This window comes from Pantherophis guttatus, chromosome 1 (assembly GCF_059756535.1).
Source record: "Pantherophis guttatus breed Tessera chromosome 1, ASM5975653v1, whole genome shotgun sequence".
NCBI classification, from domain to species: domain Eukaryota; kingdom Metazoa; phylum Chordata; class Lepidosauria; order Squamata; family Colubridae; genus Pantherophis; species Pantherophis guttatus.
In genome coordinates this window covers 91620223-91642332 of record NC_142063.1, presented here as the reverse complement: position 1 = coordinate 91642332, position 22110 = coordinate 91620223, and the positions used below count along the sequence as shown (strand labels likewise).

At 38.7% G+C, this 22110-nt stretch overlaps 1 protein-coding gene across 4 annotated transcripts in view; it reads right to left on the bottom strand.

Annotated features, from left to right (window-relative positions):
- Positions 1–10523: 10523 nt before the first annotated feature.
- The window catches only part of METTL15 (methyltransferase 15, mitochondrial 12S rRNA N4-cytidine), a 70792-nt gene continuing 59205 nt past the window's right edge, over positions 10524–22110 (bottom strand). For 3 of the 4 annotated variants that reach the window (XM_034417211.3, XM_087877905.1, XM_087877911.1), the window contains 2 exons: positions 19454–19632; positions 10524–11029 (listed from right to left, as the gene is read on the bottom strand). In XM_034417211.3, the coding sequence (XP_034273102.1) occupies positions 10590–11029; positions 19454–19632 (619 nt within the window). In that variant the 3' untranslated portion in view covers positions 10524–10589. The remainder of the gene's footprint in view (positions 11030–19453; positions 19633–22110) is intronic. The other variant, XM_087877913.1, reaches the window with a different exon arrangement.

Genomic DNA, 22110 nt, shown 5'->3' with positions numbered 1-22110 from the left:
CTAAGTGCTAATGGTATCATTAACTGAAGCACTTAGACACTGCACTTTTTTACAGGATACTGTAAAATCTCCATCCCTCCCCAATCCAGGGGAAGGTTACTGCAAAATCCCCATTTCCTCCCAATCAGCTGGGACTTGGGAGGCAGAGAATAGAGGGGGGCAGGGCCAGTCAGAATTTTTACTAACGGTTCTCCAAACTACTCAAAATTTCCGCTACCGGTTCTCCAGAACTGGTCAGAACCTACTGAAACCCACCTCTGATCACCACCAATCAAATGAAATAATGCTTTAGATGAACCAAGCCTCTTTTCTTATCAAAGGTACATTTTTCTTCATGTCGCTCCTGTGAATCATTGCTTTGTTAAGTGCCAATAAAAGCATTTCCAACATAAGAAGGTTTAATCACATGTGTGCAGATTTAGCCCTGAATTACCCTAATTACATGAGTTGTTGATAGCAATTGAGCTTAAAAAGGTAATTAATATTTTTCTTTTAGAAAGCTAAACAGGAAAAGTAAACATGCTAATGTTAAAACACGGTTTTTAATATTATGCAATCAAATCTAGATCTAAAATTGATTCCATTCAATTGCTTAGGGACTTTTTAAAAAATGTATCTGATTACCTTAAGATATGGTGACTATGGAATATGGAAGGACATAAAAATGGATTTAAATAGATGGCAAAAATTAGATTTAACCTTAATAGGAAGAATTTCAGTAATTAAAATGAATGTACTACCTAGAATGTTATTTTTATTCAGATTATACCAATATTGATTAGAGATTCCACTTTCAAATAGTGGCAGAAAGATATATCTAAATTTATTTGGTAAAATAAAAAACCAAGAATTAAATACAAGCTGCTACAAGATTCTAAAGATAAGAGGAAGTCTGGGTTTGTGGGATCTTAGATTATATTATGATGCTTGTTGTCTGGTATGGTTAAAAGATTGGATAACTTTAAAAAATTCAAGGCTGTTAGACCTTGAAGGTTTTGATTTGAGATTTGGGTGGCATGCCTATCTGTGATATTACAAAGTAAAAGTTAACCCTGGCTTTAAGATTCATGCTATTAGGCACATGTATGGTGGAAGTATAAAAGAAGATTAGCTGATAAAGTGTCAATTTGGCTATCACCTCGTGAAGCACAGATGATTTCAGAATGTAAATGGATGACAGATCGAGACTTATTGATATTTGGAAAAAGGGGTTTAAGATAAAGACAAGAGAACTAGTAAGTAAAGGATTTGCTTGTGATTGGTTTAATTATTACAAAATTTCTGAAAGATTTAAACTTGATAAAAAAAATTGTTTTCACAGGAACTAAATCTGAATTGGATGTTAATTTATGTTCTGGAGATGACCACTTGATTTCTAAAGTATATAAAATGCTACTCAAGTTAAATCTAGAAGATAAATAAAGAATGTATGGTAAAATTATACCCAAACCTTTTTGGGTATAATATAATGCTAGATAAATGGGACAATGTATGGACGGGGCTAAAATTTACATTAAATTATAGTTTGAAAGAAAACTTTTGTAAAATGATGTATCGTTGGTACTTGACCCCAGATAGACTAGCGAACAGGTATAAAGGGATCTCTAATAAATGCTGGAAATGTAGTCAAAATCCAGGTTCATTTTATCATATGTGGTGGTCTTGCAAATATGTGAAAGTATACCGGATAAACATAACAATGACAATGCAAACAATAGTTAAGATACAAATATTAATGAAACCTGAAGCTTTTCTTTTAGGTATGATGGACAAGTCAATTGAAAAATAATTTGGGGTGTTATATGTTCACTCTGTAAAAAGCACTGTGAAATGGTATATAAATCTAAGTGCTATTGCTATTTGGACTAATAATAACAATAACACAATTATTACTGTTTTTCAGTGGCAGTGGGAGTTTTTCCTGTGGAGATCAAACTGCTTCCCTGCTTGATGACTTTTAAGGAGGCTGTTCTAGAGAAAATTCTAATTAACTAAAGAGCATTAGCGATCTTTTATCTATTTTTAATTATTGTCACTCCTTATTGTTATTTTTATCTTGATTTATTTGGACTTTATATGTTATCTTGTTTTAAATTGTTTACAGTATCTTAAGACTTATTGTGGATGTTTTAATGTTTTTATCTCATAGAAGCTCATAAGATTTCATTGGACTGTGGCAAAATAAAATGGAGTCAATGAATGAATAAATGTTCTTTATTAGAAAATCCCAGATCCTATAAATATTTAAATTAAAATAAAAAAAAAGGTTGGGATAATTTCAAGAAACGTCTTTGCATTTGTTGAATGATGAAAAATGTGACATCTACAGACACATAGATAGCACAATATACAAATGTGCAAGTGATTTTTTACATGGGGAAGCATCATTGGGTTTGCTACTGCTTCCTTTTTAGCAGGGTTATCAAACTCACAGCCCTGTCGGATGTGTCATGCGCTGGCTATGCCCACATGCAGTTTAGCGAAGGGAGAAAAAGTCTCCATACATTACGTGACGCCGCCGTGATGATGCGAGTTTAACATTCCTGCTTTTTAGCATCTAACGCAGAAACTCTGGGGGTGGGGGGTAACAACCATTGCTTTCACTGTACAAATTCAATAGAAAGAGTTATTGGATATAAGTCAAGCCAAGTTCATTCCTTATATTTTACTGCACTTCCTGATTTTTTTCTATATTGAAGAAGTCGTCTAATAATCCTTATTAACATTCTCTGATTTGCATGACCCTGTCTGATATTTGGTAAGAAAGTTATACAAAATTAGAGCTACAATTTCAGCAATATTATTAGTTCTTTCCCAAGTTAGCAAACTTCTTTACATAAATTAAAGCTTTCTTAAAACAAAGCTTTCCTAATGGGAATAGAATAGAAATCCTAAATTAAACAGAACTGAATGGTAGAAATCTTAAATTAAAATGAAAAGAATTCTATTAATGGAAAGGAAACTAGCAGTGAAGAAAAGCTTTTTAATCCAGATGTAGTAGCTCTCTATGAATATCTACAAAGATGTTATTTAACCTGAAGTGGTATTGTCTAAGGAAGGCCTTCTTGTATGCCTTTTTTTTTTCAATAAGACTGAGTCAGCTCTGAATCACATCTCAGACCTAGAATGAAGATATGTAACACCTAGAATATTTTAACATTACTGTCATAGGCGAAATTAATTGAGATGCACTGAATAAGTTTGAGTAAAGATACTATGAATCATATTAGTTCTTGCACTTTGAAAAAATGGATTAGTGGCAGCCAAATTAATACATTTTTAAAGGGTTGTGATATTTAATAACCTCTCTGACAGAAATGTTTCTTATATATTAATAGGGCAAATGTTAACTTACTTAAATGAGAAAATGATAGCCATAACCAAAAGGTCCATCAAAATAAAATATATTATTACTACTTTCTTTAATACTGAATGATTTATTATGCCATGACACTGAATCAATTGCTTATTTCTCTCATAATTCAATAAGGCAAACATTATTTAGTTGGTCTTCTCAAGTTCAATAATAATACAAATGTCATCTTCAACTTAAATTCATGTTAACCATTTGTTATAAAAGTGCCCTTAGTAAAGGGGAATAACTGGCAGCCATGTTTGCTAGTCTTCTCTAACAACCATTAGATGTGATGAACTCAAGCCATTTTGGTCTAGTGCAGTGATGGCTAACCTTTTCTGGACCGAGTGCCCAAAGCGTATGCATGCATGCACCAATGCGCATGCGTGCACCCGGACCCCCAAAATGCAATGCGTGTGCGGCAGTGGTGGGTTTCAAAAATTTTTACTACCGGTTCTGTGGGTGTGGCTTGGTGGCTGTGGCATGGCTTGGTGGGTGTGGCAGGGGAAGGATACTGTAAAAACTCCATTCCCACCCCAATCCAGGGGAAAGATACTGCAAAATCCCCATTTCCTCCCGATCAGCTGGGACTCGGGAGGCAGAGTATAGATGGGGGCGGGGCCAGTCAGAATTTTTACTACCAGTTCTCCAAACTACTCAAAATTTCCACTACTAGTTCTCCAGAACTGGTCAGAACCTGCTGGAACCCACCTTTGGTGTGCAGGCCCCGTACATGCACCCCACACCCTGTACATGTGTGTGCCCTCTGCACATGCCTCCCCCTGCACATGCATGCGTGGTTCCCTACACATGCCCCGCACATGTGCGGCAGAGACCCGAAGACAAGCTGGCCAGTGGGAGGCATGCGCGCATGCACAGCAGAGCTGAACTGGGGCGACGGCTCGTGTGCCATAAAAGAGGGCGCTGTGTGCCACCTCTAGCACATGTGCCATAGGTTCACCATCACATGTCTAGTGTTTAAGGCAACAGGCTATAAAGTAGGAGACAGTGAGTTCTAATCTTGCCTCAGGCATGAAAGCTGGCTGGGTGACTTTGGGCCAGTCACTCATTCTCAGCCCAACTCACCTCACCTTGCTGTGGGAAAAATAGGAGAGAGTCTTAGGTATGTTTTGCAGAGCCTGGATAGCTCTGCAGACAAAGGCACTGTAATTTAACACCAGCTGTCTGCAATTAAAGTAAGTTCGAATCTTGCCAGGCTCAAGGTTGACTCAGCCTTCCATCCTTTCTAAGGTAGGTAAATTGAGGGCCCAGTTTGTGGGGGCAATAAGCTGACTTTGTATAAAATATACAAAAGTATGAAGGCTATTGCTTAATGCACTGTAAGCCGCCCTAAGTCTCCGGAGAAGGACGGCATATAAATCAAAATAAAATAAATAAATAAATAATGTTTTATTCTTAAAAATACTAAAGATGAGATGCAAATAAATAAAATATACAAACTATGATTCTTATCATATGAAATCAGTCTGAAACAGTTGGCTTACAAAAAGCCCCAGACAGACTTTTGGAACCTTAAGATGTATTCATTCGCTGATCTCTTCGTACTGCGAGACTCCCCCCTCTCGCAGGCCTGGCCCTCCATGTTATCGAGGGCCTATCTTGATGACGGGTCTTGGAACCCCGAGAGATGGCATGCAGCGAAGAGGGGGTTGAGGGGTTTTCTACATAAATTTTTAATGAAATTTTTAAGGGGTGGGAATAATGATTTTTTAAGGGGAACCGGGAGGAAGACCAAGGGGTTTGGGGGGACGAACCCACTAGGGTCAGAGCCGAGCACGGCACAGGGGGATGGTTTGGAGGGTGCAGGTCGAGGGATTGGGGAGGGGCTGGAGGACTATCCGGAGGAGGAATTTTCCATCAGCACAGTGAATGGGAGGGGCAGATATGGCGGGAGCAGGGGACCATATCATGTGTCGGGGGCTCGCACTTGCTATCTGAGAGCAATTGCTTGCCCTGGTCCCCAAGGCTCCACTCGGACACTAGGTGACTTAGATACTCAGGATCTGGGCTTTCGGCTGATGCTGTGCAATGCCAGGTCCGTGGTAAATAAGGCCCCCCTCATTCACGACCTTATTCAAGAGGGAGGAGCGGACCTGGCGGGTATTACGGAGACCTGGTTGGGCCCGGAGGGCGGTGTCCCCCTGGTCAAAATGTGCCCACCAGGCTTCAGAGCATTCCATCAGCCGAGGGCCCAGGGGAGGGGCGGGGGGGTGGCGGTTATTATTAACGAAGATCTGGGTCCGAGGGAGACCACTGTGCCTCAGATAGCCGGATGTGAGTCCCTCCTTGTGAGGTGGGGTCATGGGGTTCAGATGGGCTTGTTGCTTACGTACCTGGCTCCCTGCCGTGTGGCAACAGCCCTACCCGAGCTACTCGACGTGATAGCCACGGTGGCAGTAGATACACCCAGGCTTTTAGTCATGGGTGATTTCAACTTGCCATCCGCTGGTGAAACGTCTGAGGTGGCTCGGGAGTTCATGGCTTCCATGATGGCCATGGACCTGACCCAGTTAGTTCATGGCCCTACTCACAGGGGAGGTCACACTCTGGACCTGATTTTTGTCTCTGGCCAGTGGTTGAGTGGTCTTGTTATTGGGGATATAGATATGGAACCCTTGTCATGGACAGACCACTCACTCCTTCGCCTGGATCTTTGAACCGCTGCCCCCCACCACAGGGAGGTGGATCCAATTAGATGGATCCGCCCCAGGCGCCTGATGGATCCTGAGAGGTCATTGGGCCATTTCCTGAGGTTCTAGCACATGACTCGGCCGAGGACCTGGTAGCTGCCTGGGATCGGGCGGCTGGTGGAGCCTTGGACCGAGTCATGCCTTTGCAGCCTCTGACCCAGTGCCGATCCCGTGCGGCTCCTTGGTTCACCGAGGAGCTGAGGGAAATGAAGCGCCGGAAAAGACGCCTGGAGAGCGGTTGGAGGGCCAGTCTCGCTAAGTCTGATCGAACACTGGTAAGGTCGCATATTAAGACCTACCTAGTGGTGATAAAGACGGCCAAGTTTAATTACTTTTCTGCCTCTATTGCGTCATCAGGGAATCGTCCGGCCGCCCTGTTTAGGGTGACCCGCTCCCTGCTCCATCCGGGAGTGCGGGAGGATCCCTTGGAAGGCAGGGCGGAGGATTTTGGACAATACCTGTATGACAAAATCGCTCAGATCCGGCGGGATTTGGACTCTGACTGGGTAGATCGGGGCAGAGTGACGAGGAATAGTCTTGAGAATGTTGTCTGGGAGGAGTTTGACGCTGTGACTCCTGATGATGTGGACAGGATTTTGGGGAGACTTAGTGCAGCCACATGTTTACTGGACGCGTGTCCCTCCTGGTTGGTACTGGCTTCCCGGGAGGTTACACGAGGCTGGCTCCAGGGTGTTATCAACGCTTTGCTGAGTGAGGGCCACTTTCCCGCCGCCTTGAAAGAGGCGGTGGTGAGGCCTCTCCTCAAGAAGCCGTCCCTGGATCCGGCAATATTGGCCAACTATCGTCCTGTCTCCAACCTTCGCTTTATGGCGAAGGTTGTTGAGAGTGTGGTCGCGCAACAGTTCCCACAATTCCTGGAGGAAACATCTTATCTAGATCCGTTCCAGTCAGGTTTCAGGTCTGGGCACAGCACGGAAACGGCATTGGTCGCGTTGGTTGATGATCTCTGGAGGGCTCGGGACAGGGGTTGCTCCTCTGTTCTGGTCCTGTTAGATCTCTCAGCGGCTTTTGATACCATCGACCATGGTATCATGCTGCACCGGCTGGAAGAGTTGGGGGTGGGAGGCACTGTGTTGCGGTGGTTCTCCTTCTCTCCGACCGGTCGCAGTTTGTGTTGGCAGGGGGGCAGAGGTCGACCTCGAGGCCTCTCATCTGTGGAGTGCCGCAGGGATCGGTCCTCTCGCCCCTTCTGTTCAACATTTATGTGAAGCCGCTGGGCGAGATCATCCGTGGCTTTGGGGTGAGATACCACCAGTACGCTGATGACACCCAGCTGTACATCTCCACCCCAGGCCACCCCAATGATGCCCTTGAAGTGATGTCCCAGTGCCTGGAGGCTGTGCGGATCTGGATGGGGAGGAACAGGCTCAAGCTCAACCCTTCCAAGACTGAGTGGCTGTGGCTCCCGGCATCCCGATATAGTCAGTTGACTCCATCACTGGCTATTGGGGGAGAGTCTTTGGCCCCCACAGAAGGGGCTCGCAATCTGGGAGTCCTCCTGGATAGGCAGCTGTCCTTGGAGGAACATCTGACAGCTGTAACCAGGGGGACCTTTTGTCAGGTTCGCCTGATTCGCCAGTTGCGGCCCTTTCTTGATCGGGATTCCCTGTGCACAGTCACTCATGCCCTCATCACCTCTCGCCTTGACTACTGCAACGCTCTCTACATGGGGCTCCCCTTGAAGAGCACCCGGAGGCTCCAACTGGTCCAGAATGCAGCAGCGCGGGTAGTGATGGGAGCAGCATGGCGCTCCCATGTAACACCGCTCCTGCGCGAGCTGCACTGGCTCCCTGTGGTCTTCCGGGTGCGCTTCAAGGTGCTGGTTATCACCTTTAAAGCGCTCCATGGCATCGGGCCTAGCTATCTTCGAGACCGCCTGCTGCTACCAACGACCTCCCATCGTCCCGTGCACTCCCACAGAGAGGGCCTCCTCAGGGTGCCATCAGCCAATCAATGCAGGCTAGTGACCCCCAGGGGGAGGGCCTTCTCTGTGGGGGCACCTACCCTCTGGAATCAGTTGCCCCCAGAGATAAGGAGAATCCAAGACCTTAGCGCCTTCCGCCGTGCCCTTAAAACCCACTTTTTCCAGCAAGCAGGGCTGGCTTAAGAAGAAATTTTAAATGTTTTAATTGGTTTGTATTTTTAATTTTGGGCCAAATTTATATATATTTTAATTGTTTTTAATATTTGTATTCCATGTTTTTTAATTCTGGCTGAACACCGCCCTGAGTCCTCAGGGAGAAGGGCGGTATATAAATTTAAAATAAAAAAAAAAGTGTCCTTATATTCCCAGGTCCATGACAGTCTTGTATACAAATCATCCCCTTTCTCTATTTTATCAGTAGGGAGGTACTTTTGTCAGTGGGTACAGACTTCCCATATTCTTGATATTTATGGAGATTTTCAGTCATCCAGGTCATGGTTGTCATAAAGGTGCTTTTTTTCAGAGATGAAGTAGCTTCTTGGATGATAAGCAAAATTCTTCCAAGAAAAACCAGAAAGTCTAGTTTTCTCTTGAAACAGCACTTTTGGGACATAACCTTGATATTTATGAGTTCACCTGCAGTCTAACTAGGAACAGTGGAGGATATATAAGGGAAAGATGTTACAGAAGATTGAAGCTTCTGCAGTCTTTAATATAAATGGTATGAGTGGCAATGCTAACTAGTAATAAAGGGGCAACCCTGTTATCTCTAGCTTATTAGAAACAACAGAAGCAAAGTGAAGATCCCAAAATCTTTGTAAACCTAGATCCACAATTGATCAGTTATGCCTGATTATGGATACAGCTTTGTGAATAACACACCATTACAAGATAGCACATCTGACTAATATGTACACAGGGGCCCATGATGGATTGTGAAGAAATTATGTAAGGAACAGTATGTTTAGGAGTTAACATATGATATGTTGACACTCTGACTCAATTTAGATCCACAATTGTTTTCACACTTTAGCTTGTGTAATGTAATGTTATGTATGAGGTAAATCATAATTGATTTTAAATTATTTCCAACACGACAGAAAACCAAGGATGTTTTCTTGTATGGGGGAGGAGGGGGGGGTTTAATACTTTAGCATATAGGATCACCCAAATATTTTTCCTGTTGAAGATAAATCAATCTGGCACCTAAAATCTTCTCACCACCTGCACTCTGAAACATCTCTCTGGAGATTTATACAGCTCTCCCTGATTGTTCAACATATTTTTTGGAAACTTGGATTAGCTCCTAGGCCTGGGGTCAGGTTGGTTGTTGAGCCTCTGCTACTGTTTTATATGGATATGTTGGGATGGGTTTTTTTTCTGCATGTGTCCCCCTTCATTTTATAGTTTCTTATTTTGAGATGTAAACTATCCAGGGTCATTTGGGAGCTGAGCAACCTTTAAATCTATTAAAATAAATAATCTTCAATAGCTGTCAAATCTAAATGGCCATAGGGAAAATCACAGTTAAAAAAACCATTTTTTAAAAAATTGTTTGAAATGTAAGACCAAAAAAAAAAAAAAAAAGGAAATAAGGTAGCAAGGATGGGGAATTGCTTCCATACCTCCAATTATGGCAGAATTTCCACAGTGAGTATCATGGCCAATTGACCTTATTGTTTAAATAAGAGCTGAGAGCTTGGTCTGTTGTATGGATGTTTGGGTGGTTTAGGGGTGGATTGTTATGTGTTGGACCTGGTCTTTGGGTGTTAAGTGAATTTTGTTGTATGGGTATACTGTGTATACACATACAATGAAGTTATTTATTTATTTATACTATACTAATACAGGTAGTCTCTGACTTGCCACCATTGAATTACAGTGACTGATTGAAGTTACAATGCCATTGAAAAAAATGTCTTTTGACCATTTTTCATACTTATGAACTTTATAGCATCCTCATAGTCATGTGATTAAAATGTGACCATTTGGCAACTGGCATATATTTATCACAGATGGACTGCCTTGGGGTCATGTGATAACTATTTATAACCTTCCTTCAATGGGGAAACTAGATTTGCTTAATGACTACAAGATTCACTTATATTCAATGATTCCCTTAATAACTCTGGCAAAAAGGTCATAAAATGGGCAAAGCTCACTTAACAACTGCCTTGCTTAACAACAGAAACTTTGGGCTCAATTGTGTTCGTAAGTCGAGGACTCCCTATCTATACTGCTGCCCTTTTGATAGACTGGGAAAGTTATCATTTTACGGACCACTTACACTTTATATATTTAAGACTACTCTTGCAGCCAGATTTGTTCTCTTCAAGAAAACTAAAAATATTTACTTCCTGAATCTGCACAGGTGAACCCTAATTTCTAGTAGTGATATAAAATACATTTAATTGCATCCTTACGTTCATAGGTTTGAGTTGGTTTCTTCATCTTTCCTCTTTCGTTAGAAATAATGTGTGCTATGCAAGAACAACAAACAGCAAAGAAGACATTTTTGTGTTCTCATCTTTAATGTAAAGAATTATTTTTTTCATACATTGTATAAAAGAACATATGATCATAGTTTGATAGCTCCTCTTAGTTTTGCTGAGCGTCCCCTGGGATTGTTTTTAATTTCTGTATCCTGGGGAGTGAGCACTTTCTTTTCTATAAGTTTCCATTTTGAACTACAATTTTCACCGAATGATTCGTCCTCCTCTTCTACTAAATCCATTCTTGCTCTCCTGATCTTCTGCCTTACACTAAGGTTGAACCTTTCTGAAATGTCTACCCCGTGCAGAAATCTTTTGACAATACGATCTTCTAAAGAATGGAAAGTAATTGCTACAAGTCTTCCCCCAGGTTTTAGAAAATGTTCAGCTATCTTCAAACCTTCATAGAGTTCATGTAGCTCATTGTTGACAAATATGCGCAAGGCTTGAAAAGTTTTGGTAGCTATATGTGCTGGTCTTGAAAGTTTGTCTTTTCGAGCATACAAAATGGTTTCTGGAAAAGCACCTATTTAAAAAAAAAGAAAAAATGAAAATGAAAATATTTTGAATATTTCGAACACCTCTGAATAAATTTACAGTCATTTTAACAGTTAACCATAGTAAATATCTGGATATTGATGCCATTTTAATTTTGGCTTTCGAAATTTTTAACAAGCTAGTGATAATGTCTCTGAATCTCTAGGTTATTCAAAACTTAATCTCATTTCTGGTAAGTGTTGACATTATGCTGGTTCAAGTTGGCAAGTCATAAAGAAATATTTTATATTATTTGAATTCATAATCAGCCAACACAACTTGTTTCAATAAACTGTAGCATCCAACTTCATATATTTTAGATACACTTGAAATAAAAATAATCTATTTTTACTTTTCTGGAAGTCTGCAGTCATTTATATTATTCACCTGTTTTATTTGGCACCATGAAATATAATGAACATTAACTGCTGCTGTTTTCCAACAAATGGATTAAAAATGTAGTTATTTTATTTCATTTTGTTTACAATCTTGCTATTTCTCCTATCAATCTGATTCTGACTTGATGCCAGAGTTTCTTACTAAAAGACTTACCAGTGGACAAACATTCCATTCTATTGCTTGAACCGCATTATTAAATAATGGAAATGAGAACCAATTTTGGTTGTCTGTTGAAAGGTTACAGTTGGGGATATGCCTCATTTCCATTTCACAAAATGCAGAATTTACAATGAATGCCTACATTTAGATGGAGAAAATGTTTTGGTGTCCACAGCAAGTCATAGCTTTTAAATATTTTTCATTTCATACTTTATAATTTAAAGTATCATATATATTTCATCTATATATGAAATTTTCCTTTGACTGGAGCTTCTTGGGAGCAATTAAAATCCTTATATAAGATGCATGCAATTCATATTTAGTTAGGCCATATAATGTAATTTCTATAAATTCTATGAATAGATAACAAATTATGAGTAGATGAAAAATGCATTCATCTAAGGAAGCCTAAGTTCATCATGGCATGGATTTATTTGCCTTAACTGGCATTTGCAGAAACTGGGAGCAATTTACAAATCCTTGATAAATTGTTCAGATTATATATTAAAATAATGCATTGTTACCATATAAATACAGATGTTCCAATAGAGCAAATCTTATAAAACATAATTACGTTTTCATTTAATCTATATACCATCAAAACCTAGGGTTAGCTAGAGTTCAGCAACATCTGGAGAATCATACAGTGCCTAGCTCTAACATTAAAAATGGCAGCATTGTACCATTACAACTCTGACTGAAAATGTTACTGCAACTAAAAATGCAGGCCTAAGAACTTGTGTACAATGTAATCAACAATTTTATTTTGACATAGCCATATTTTTTTTTGCAGATGTCTCCAAACTAGAAAATCAAATACAGCAAGACAAATATTCATTTAAAACTAAAGTGCAAAAAGTGAAACCCACAAGTATTTCTCTTGTGGCCCCTACACTATTCCGAAACTTGGTTCAAATTTTGGCTTCCTTCCAAATTTAGTCTTTTCTTGGCACTTTTTTTTTCTGAATTGGGATAAGGGGTAAAAAAACAGCTGCTACCATTTCATGGTTTAACTCCCCCACCACCAACCTCTTTTTTAGAATGGATTCTAGCACTGTCCATTTTTGAAGTACAGACCTTGCAATACAGCTTCCGAGTCTGACAAAGCCCTTCCACTGGTGGGAATTATGTCTCTTGCTTCCAAAAGACTACTGGAAAACTATATCTCGGTTTACTGTAGCAGGAGGGTTTGTAAAATATGTATGTATTTTATGCCTTGAGGACCTCATAGCCTGGGAACTATTTTTCCTGAATTTATAATACATTTTTTTAAAAGAAGTATCTCAATTATTTCCAAAAATATGAAGTATTGAAGGCAATTTCAGATGCTTAGCAAGCCTTCAATTATACCAACCTGAAACTGAAAAAAATAAAAAGAGAGAGATAACTAGCATAATAAATAGGACAATGTTGCATGAGGATATGCTGAGTGTCAGAGAGGAATACCCATTGTATGATTAAATTCATTACCACCCAGGAAGACAGGCATGCCTTTAAGGGGAATTAGAGGTTCTGTGGGCGTGGTTTAATTAGTGGGTGGGGCTTGGTAAAGTGACTGGGTGGGCGTGGCCAAGTCAATGTCACTTCTTTGCCCTTTTTTAACCTACAAAACAAACCCTCCTGCTACAGTAAACCGAGATATAGTTTTCCAGTAGTCTTTTGGAAGCAAGAGACATAATTCCCACCAGCGGAAGGGCTTTGTCAGACTCGGAAGCTGTATTGCAAGGTCTATACTTCAAAAATGGATATGCCATTTTTGAAATTCTGAAGTCCTCCAAATTCATCAATTGTTTTGATGTTAGTTTCTGGTGCTCTTTCATAAAGACCCTATTTGGCAACAATCTGCTTTTCAGATTCCCACCTTCTCAAAAAACCTCAAAGTCTTTTAGTTGGACCTTTCTGCAACTTCCAATTTTATTGACAGTTTTTGGGATATCTGTTAGAGGCTCATTTTGAGGATATAATCCTCATATGCTATGCCTATGAAATGACTGAAGAATTTAGTTTGAGGCAAGATAGGGTTTCTAATTTTAATTTAATTTAATTTAAAGGATTTGCATGACATATGAGTAGATAATGCTCAGTTTTTTTCCCTCTCTTTATGTCAATCTCTAAGCTTCAATTTAACCCTAAAACTCACTGGGGTTCTGAGTAACTGACTGAAAGAAAGTCACTGAATGGCTATGGATCAAGTGAGAAGACCAGCTGTATAGTGGTAAAACAAAGGAACAGAACTGATAATTCATAAATAAATAAGAATTGGATATGTGTTGAACAGATTCTTATTCACTTTAAAAAATGCAGCCTCACAACAGAGAGACCCTTTAATCACAAATATCAGCTGTGAACAGGAACACTTTCACCTTAATTTTCTAAATCAGCTACCTCCATTCCTTGAAAGAGAAGAGCTAGCCATGATAATTAGCTTTGTTACCATTTCAATGTGCAATACTCACTATAAATAAAATATTAATGAATCATACACTAATTACCTAGGTACAGTTATATATTAATTATGTATCTGCAACTTAATATATAAATTAATTATTTTGGCTTACATGCTGCTGTTATTTTGTCTTGTACATTATAAATATAGCTAGTCCTCAACTTATATTAAAGGGTCAGGCTCAAGGTTGACTCAGCCTTCCATCCTTCCGAGGTAGGTAAAATGAGGATCCAAATTGTTGGGGGCAATATGCTGACTCTGTAAACCGCTTAGAGAGGGCTATAAAACACTGTAAAGCGATATGTCTAAGTGCTATTGCTATATGACTATTTGGCGACTGTTTGAAGTTATGAAAAGGCTGAAAAAAGTGACTTATGACTGTTGCAGTGTACCCTGGTCATGTGATCTAAAAATCAGGCATTCAGCAACCATCTAAAATTATCCCAGTTACAGCATCTTATGGTCATGTGAGTGCCATTTACAATCTTCCCAGAGGGCTTCCAACAAGCAAATCAATGGGGGTGGCCAGATTCATTTAATGACTGTGTGGTTTGTTTAATGACCACAGGAAAAAAAGTGCAGTTACAAGGAAGTAAACACCAGAAACCAGCAAAAGCTGCTAAAAACCACAGTCACAAAAACCTGCAACAGTAGTAAATTTGAGCCAATTGTCAAGCACCCAAAATGTGACAATATCTGTGTGTTTTGTGTATGTGTGCCCAGCTGGAAACTTAGGAACTGGGTCATAAGGAGTTCTGGGGAGGTCTATTGTAAATTCAAACAGTCAACAAGCAACTGAACATTAACAAAGACTACCTCTAATAGTAAAAACCCTACAAACATTGCTAAATATATACCAGGGGTAAAATGCTCCTGGTTCGGACCGGCTCGGGTGAGTAGGTAGCGATGGCGGCGGGCAGTTCTGCCTTCCTTGTACCTTCTATTGCAGGGGTCTCCAACCTTGGCAACTTTAAGACTTGTGGACTTCAACTCCCAGAATTCCTCAGCCAGCTTTGCTGGGAGTTGAAGTCCACAAGTCTTAAAGTTGCCAAGGTTGGAGAGCCCTGTTCTATTGGGTAAGTTTTTTTTTCCCTTTGGGAGCTTTAAAAAAATAGTTAATTGGGTTTTTTTTAGTTGTTCTTTTTTTAGACCTAGCCATTTAAAGTTTAGGAAGTTTTAAATTTAGCTGCTTTTATATAAAAAGAAAAATAAAATAAAATAAAATAATATTTGTGCAGCTTTCTGAGATTTAGTGTGTTTCTGTAGTGTTTCACTCTAACTACACAAACACACAAAATCTCACAAAGCTGTATGTGGAATTTTGTGTGTTTAAAGTGTGAAAGTTGGTTTTTTGGGCTTTTTGTGGCTGTGTGAGGTTCCTGCTTGTTGCAGGGGCCATTTTGGGTCTAGCACAGTTGCTTTTACATTGTGGATGAGCAAGTTGTGTTGTGTTGTGTTTTGTAGGTTAAAAAAGGGCAAAGAAGTGACATTGACTTGGCCATGCCCACCCAGTCACTTTACCAAGCCCCGCCCACTAATTAAACCACGCCCACAGAACCGGTAACAAAATTTTTTTAGATTTCACCCCTGATATATACCTTAGTATTTTAGTTATACTATCTATTGCCATAGTTGGCTGTCTTTTAAGAAGCCTCTATGAACTTCAACAGATTAGAGTATGACATCTAGGCTAATAATTGAAAAGATAAATTTGGTCCTGGAGTGAATTGATGTACCCATTTCTAGTTTGTTTCTAAGTAGAGATCAAAGTAATGATGATTTGTGTTTAAGTGTTTTATATTTAGACTAGAATATCTGAAGAACATTGCCTTTTATTTAATGTCGCACTAAGTTTGATAAACAGAAAAATATTTTCATATTTACATAGTGATATTGTTCTTTGCTTTTGACTACTTTTAAAACAAATGAATATGGATACAAAGGTTGCAAAATAAAGAAATAAAAGACCAGGAGGAAGCCAGAGAAAAAGCAAAAGAAATAATTTGGTTATGTTTTCCCTCCTAATCTCAGTTTAAACAGATTGAGTCCAGTCAAGAAAATGAAAATGGATAGACAGAAAAATTTCATTCTTCACCACTGGTGGCTCAGGAAAAAAAAAATCTAATCTAGTTTACACCTTTGCAAAAAAAAAAAAAAAATGCTGGCAGTGGAAGAAAAATCTGCTTGGTAACAAGCTTTACTAGAGATAATAATAGAACAGAATAGATTTCATTCATAAAAATACCATGCTTCTGGAAGATAAATGATTTAAAATCCCAAGGAGAAAGAAAGTATCTGTTGTTTAGTTTTAGTTTGAGGATATTCTGATATTGCATAATGATAAAAAAACCTAATAGATGTGCATGTTAAAATGCACTAAATTGTTAAGTTTCTGAATTAAATTCACAAACACTGTGCTTGCCAGCATGCAAGACCTCTTTATGAGAGAGAGTATTATGACAGACTTTAGAAATTAATTCTTGTTAGAGGAATTTCCTGCTGAATCTGAAACATATTTAATAAGTTTCAATGACGCAGCTTATATCCTTTCATCGAGGAAGTGGTAACAAATTTTAATATCCAACTGAAATGCTATAAATTTTCAAATTATTAATTAAAATAACTGAATTTGGACCAACCTGAATAAAATTTGTTTATTGACTATGACTGTTTAAAGAGATAAATTAGCTTATACGTTTCAATTTCTTGACAAGTTAAATTCTCATAAGTCAATTACTACCTTATTATTAAATCAAATTAAGACAAAGAAAACTAAATTTTATTTTTGTTTTTTGATCAGACAGAAAGAACAAATAGGTATGTTTAGAAGCTGATTTTTTTTTTTGCATCATTACAATGGTTCCTTGATGAAACTATTATTTTAGATTTCATGATTGAACAGAAGAGTTGGATTCAGTGCCAAAAATGGCTCTTTTAACTCTATGATTCTTTCTGTGAATAAACACATTGTGTCATTCTAAGAGTTTAGCATAGATTGTCAAATGTTATATATTATACGAAAATATATTTACTTATATGAGTCATGTGAGACCCAGTTTGGTATAGTGGCTAACGGCACTAGGCTAGAAATGGGAGACTGTGAGTTCTAGCACTGCCTTAGGCATACAACACCAGCTAGGAGATTTTGGGACAGTCACTCTTTCTCAGCCTTAGGAAGAAAGCAAGAGCAAACAACTTCTAAAAAATGTTGCCAAAAACCTGCTTGGAATTCTTCAGGCAGCCATACACACCACCCATCACTGGAAAATCTGCCTTATTGTGGTTTTGGCAATATAAATTTTCCACCTGATCATGAAAAAATAAATTGATTAAAATTCAGTATTGCTATTGCTTATCTAATATTGTAAGGCACCTACCCATCCTATTAATTGAAAAATAAGAAATTATGAAAAATGACTACGTACAAATATTTTCAGTAATCCATAAGGAGAAAAGATGAAATAAAGGGTATTAGGAATATTTCCTTCATATGGAAATCAAGAGCTAAGTTAAATAGGTTTAAATAGTTTAAGGGACAAATATCACCTCTTATCCTGGGATATTTATTTGCCAGTAGATGGCAATGTCCATTCTCCAGTAGTTTTGAATGTCTGAGTACCTACACATGTTCAGCATCCTGAAGCTAGCAAAACATTCTCATTAACTACACAATTCTTGAACAACAATATTAAAAGGATCCATTGTAACAGGAGCACTAGTGGAGAAAGTGGAATCACCAAATAAGAGGAAAAAGAGGCATTTTGGGAGATAATCATAAGCCTTCTAAACATTGTCACATTTTTCAAGTGTTTTGCAAGTTTTGTCCCAAAAGCTGGTAAAAGGCTGAGGAGATATTTTACCAATTTGATTATAACTGTTACTGTATAATTCTTGGAAAGGCTGTGTCACCTGCCTCCTTCCTGACATTAACATAGTACTGAAAGAAAGATATGTCTAAATTCAGAATTATACATATTTTACTGTAGGTGTATGGCCACTGTTTAAATTATGTAAAGATATAGACATTTCCAAATCTTTGAATCTTTACTTAATGAAACAGCCATCATTACTATCTGAGCCTCTGGAACTCTGGAAAGATGTTAAAAGTCAGATTCAACCATGCTAATCTTTATGAATCAATCATCAGTCTCCACAATGGCAGGTTGATATTTGTTTTCTCAAATTTATATGGCCACTCATCTCATGTGAAGTGATTCTGGGCTTGCACAATAACACCTCCTATTAAAGTATACTACAAAACCACTTAAAAACAATTGAAACAGTAAAACAGATAAAAATGCTAGGAAACAAATAACAGAGAGAAAAAGGTGAATTAATTTGAAAAAAAAATTAGTATTTGTAAAAATATAAACTGTGGAAAACTGTCATAATTACAATCACTATACAAAAAGCATACTCCATGTTTTTGCTGAGCAGCTTTAACATCTATTGATTTTTAACAGGAGTTAAATCACACATCTAGAAGTCTTCTAAGACCACAGATGATGGCTTCCTATAGGAAATTGTGAAATGGTGATCCATCAATTATTTAATGATTAAAACCTGCTGTACAGCAAAATCTGCCTCTTTTTTTCAAGTTCTATATACCCATGGTATATAGGTAGATAATATGGGTAGATACTTATCTGAAGTACCCAGAGTAGGTTTTTTAAAAAAACAATAATTGCAACAATAGGATTATACTCAATAAAAACAATTAAAAATTAAGTCTGGGAGGGGGAGTGTATGATCCCTCTCTGCACAAGACAGTTTTCTTTTCAACTAGCTTTTGTAAAGAAAAAAGATCATATTCAATGAATCTCCCTGGGAAGGGACTTCAAAAGGAAAATCTCAGAATTCAAAGGACTCTATATCTGTTCACTAAATTCATTCAAGACTGGACCATTTTATAGGGGTGGGTGGGATTGTCACAAAGTCCTAAGCATTTCTCCAAACATGTAGTCATATGTTTTATTAAGTCCTCTTAATTTTATTAGTGTCAGTGATTGAAATATCTTACTAATCAGCCTGTCTTTACAGCCAATAGATAGCACAATGTATAAATAACCAACCTGCCTTATAACAAAATAAGATTGTGGAAATAAAGACAAATAAATGGTTTCATTCGGATAGGTAAAGGCTTCTTGCCTAACATTCCTTCTGTTCTTATCATCTCAGACTTCACCTTGATAGGCAAAATTATAAATGTCATCATGTAAAATCTATTATTAAACTAATCATCATTCGACAATATAAAAAGGCAGAGCATATGGGGAAAAAAATAGCTGACATCAGAGCAGGATAGACAGGATTAGATCCCGCACGATTTCAAGTACAAATAGATCCCTCTGGGACTTGTGGATTAATATTTTTTCCCTTTCGGACATTGCACAGAATTAATGAGGATACCTGCAATAATGCTGGCAAGCTGCCGCGTTCTGGTGATGGGATAGATGCTGCGTGCCTGAACAATTGTTGAAGCTATTTTTTTGGCATGCTTCTCCTCCCCATATGTTTTCAGGACGGACGCAAGTGCCTGTTGATCTAAAGCATTCACAACATCAGCAGCAGTGGGCGTGTCAGGATACCTACGCACAAGAACAGCCAATTAGTTCACTGACGTCAGCCTCCATTGACAAGGGGTGAAGCTTCACAGCATTAAGTCAAAGTCAAACACACACTTGCTGCATACAAGTACAGAGATTTTACAATAAGAAAACAGAAACTGCTTCTATCTTTAAAGTATCTTCTTAAACATACATATAGAGGTTCATTCCCATAATAACTTCAATATTATAAAGTTGACGAGTATAGCCATAGTTCAAATATAATTCAGAAAGACAAAATATTGCATAAAACTAGAAGGTGAATTCATTTCAGAAGCAGACTTTTTTTCCCCCCCCGAGACATCGCATTGCTTTTTCTGTTCCCTGATCAAAAAAGAGAACCTTAATCTCTCTGACCTTTTTCCTCAAATCTAATATTATGGAAAATAATCTACCATGAAGAAAATGTGATGTATTTAATGATCACTTAAAGGTCTCACCATTCAGAAATGGTATTAAAAGCAAAAGCAAAAAAGAACTGAAATCAATCAAGTTCAGTCATGTTCCTAAAATACCAGGGGGAGGAGGCAGGAAAGCAACATTTATTTTAATTTTCCTTTTAAAACTGAATACATATACATACCGTATATGTACGTACACAGTTTTGATTTAGAATGTTTTATGAAAGATGTTTCATAAAACACTGGGCATATTTGGCTACAATAAATATAAGCAGGGCAACTGAATACAGATGAACGAAGAAGAAAAAATATAGCTATTCCAATTTCTTTGAAAAGTAATTGGTCAGAGAAGCTGGTTTGCATCAATCTACCAATTTCAACAGTGTTCAAAACAATGAAAAAAAATCTTCAATTAGTTCTTCAGTAGGAAATCTTGAAGGAAACAACTCCTTCAAAATTACTTGTACTGCTTTTATTTTCAAGTTACTTCAGTCAATTTCAACTGGATGAAAGTTTTTTTTTTTTAACAGAAAAACAGATTATATTTTTAGAAATGTTATTATCCACAAAGACTGGTCCAGAGCAATCTTCTCAACATAGCCACTAAAAGCTAGGAAATTTTTAATTCTAGATAACAACAGACCAAAAGGACAAAAAGTAAATTAGAGGAATTTAGGCATTTTTCCTTTCTTTCTGAATTTTTCCCCAAATTACAGATTGACGTAGTATGTCACTTCCCATCTTGACTATTGCAACACGCTCTAAATGGGGCTGCCCTTAAAGAGCATCCGGAAATTCCAGTTGGTGCAAAATGCAGTGGCCGCATGGTTTTGTGCAGACCCCGGTGTGCACATGCATTACCTCTCCTGCAGGAGCTGCATTGGTTGCTGATTTGCTTCCAGGTGCAATTCAAGGTGCTGGTTAAAGCCCTTCATGGCTTGGGAACAGGTTTTCTGAGGGACCGTCTCTTGCCGGTCACATCTATCCGACCCATCAGAGCGGGGAGGCAGGGAATGTTGCGGGTCCCATCCCCGAAGGAGATACACCTGATGGGACCCAGAAGAAGGGCTTTCTCCGTGGTGGCTTCCTCTCTCTGGAACATCATTCCCCCAGAGATTAGAACGGCACCCACTCTAATACTCTTCTGGAAGGCACTAAGGACCTGGTTCTGTCAACGAGCCTGGGAAACCCAGAGCGAGATGGAGCCCATTAAATGGCTCATGTGATCTGCTGTCCCCGGGCGGTGGGTGGGTGTATATTGTACTATATTAATTTTATTTCATTCTTTTTATTAGTTTTATTGTTTTAAATGTGGTTTTATATTCTGTAATCTGCCTTGAGTCGCCATGGGTGAATAGGCGACAATATAAATTTAATCAATCAATCAATCAATCAATCAATCAATGTTATATAGTTTGATTGTTTCCACAATTGTCTAAATTTACCTTTAATCACAGCAGATAGCCAAGGGAATTTGGAATTTAGACAACTAAAAGCTGCTTCAAATCTTTCCCGTGTTAACCTTAATCACACTTTCATTTCAGTTATAACTCTCTTCATTCAAGTTGATGTAGAATTGCTACAAGATTCTTATAGTGATCTCTCTTTTGTTTAGTAATTTTATCTCTTCTGTTTAGTAATTTTATCTCTTCTGAAAATGCCTCTGCCAGCCAAAACAGAGCTTGGGAGGGCCGCGGGGAGCCCTTGCAAGCTCCCTTTTTGTAGGCAGAGGGTTGCAGGAGGCTGTCGCAGCTAAAACGGAGCTCAGGTGCCTGTTTCTGCTGGCAGAGCACTCAGGCCACCACAGATGCCCCCCCCCCGACACAAGTGACATCAAGCTGGTCACCCCCTCCCCCCGAAGTCAAACACAACCCTGATGCAGTCCTCGATGAAATTGTGTATGACACCCCTGATCTATCGTATCCTTCCCAAGGATCTGGGACATTGTCACAGGATGTAAGCTGTTCCCCGTAAAGCTGCCTTTTGCAATTAACTGATAGTTATTTTTGTCAATGTCAATGGTGTTCAAGTGGTGGTCCAGATGCTTTGGTATTGTTGA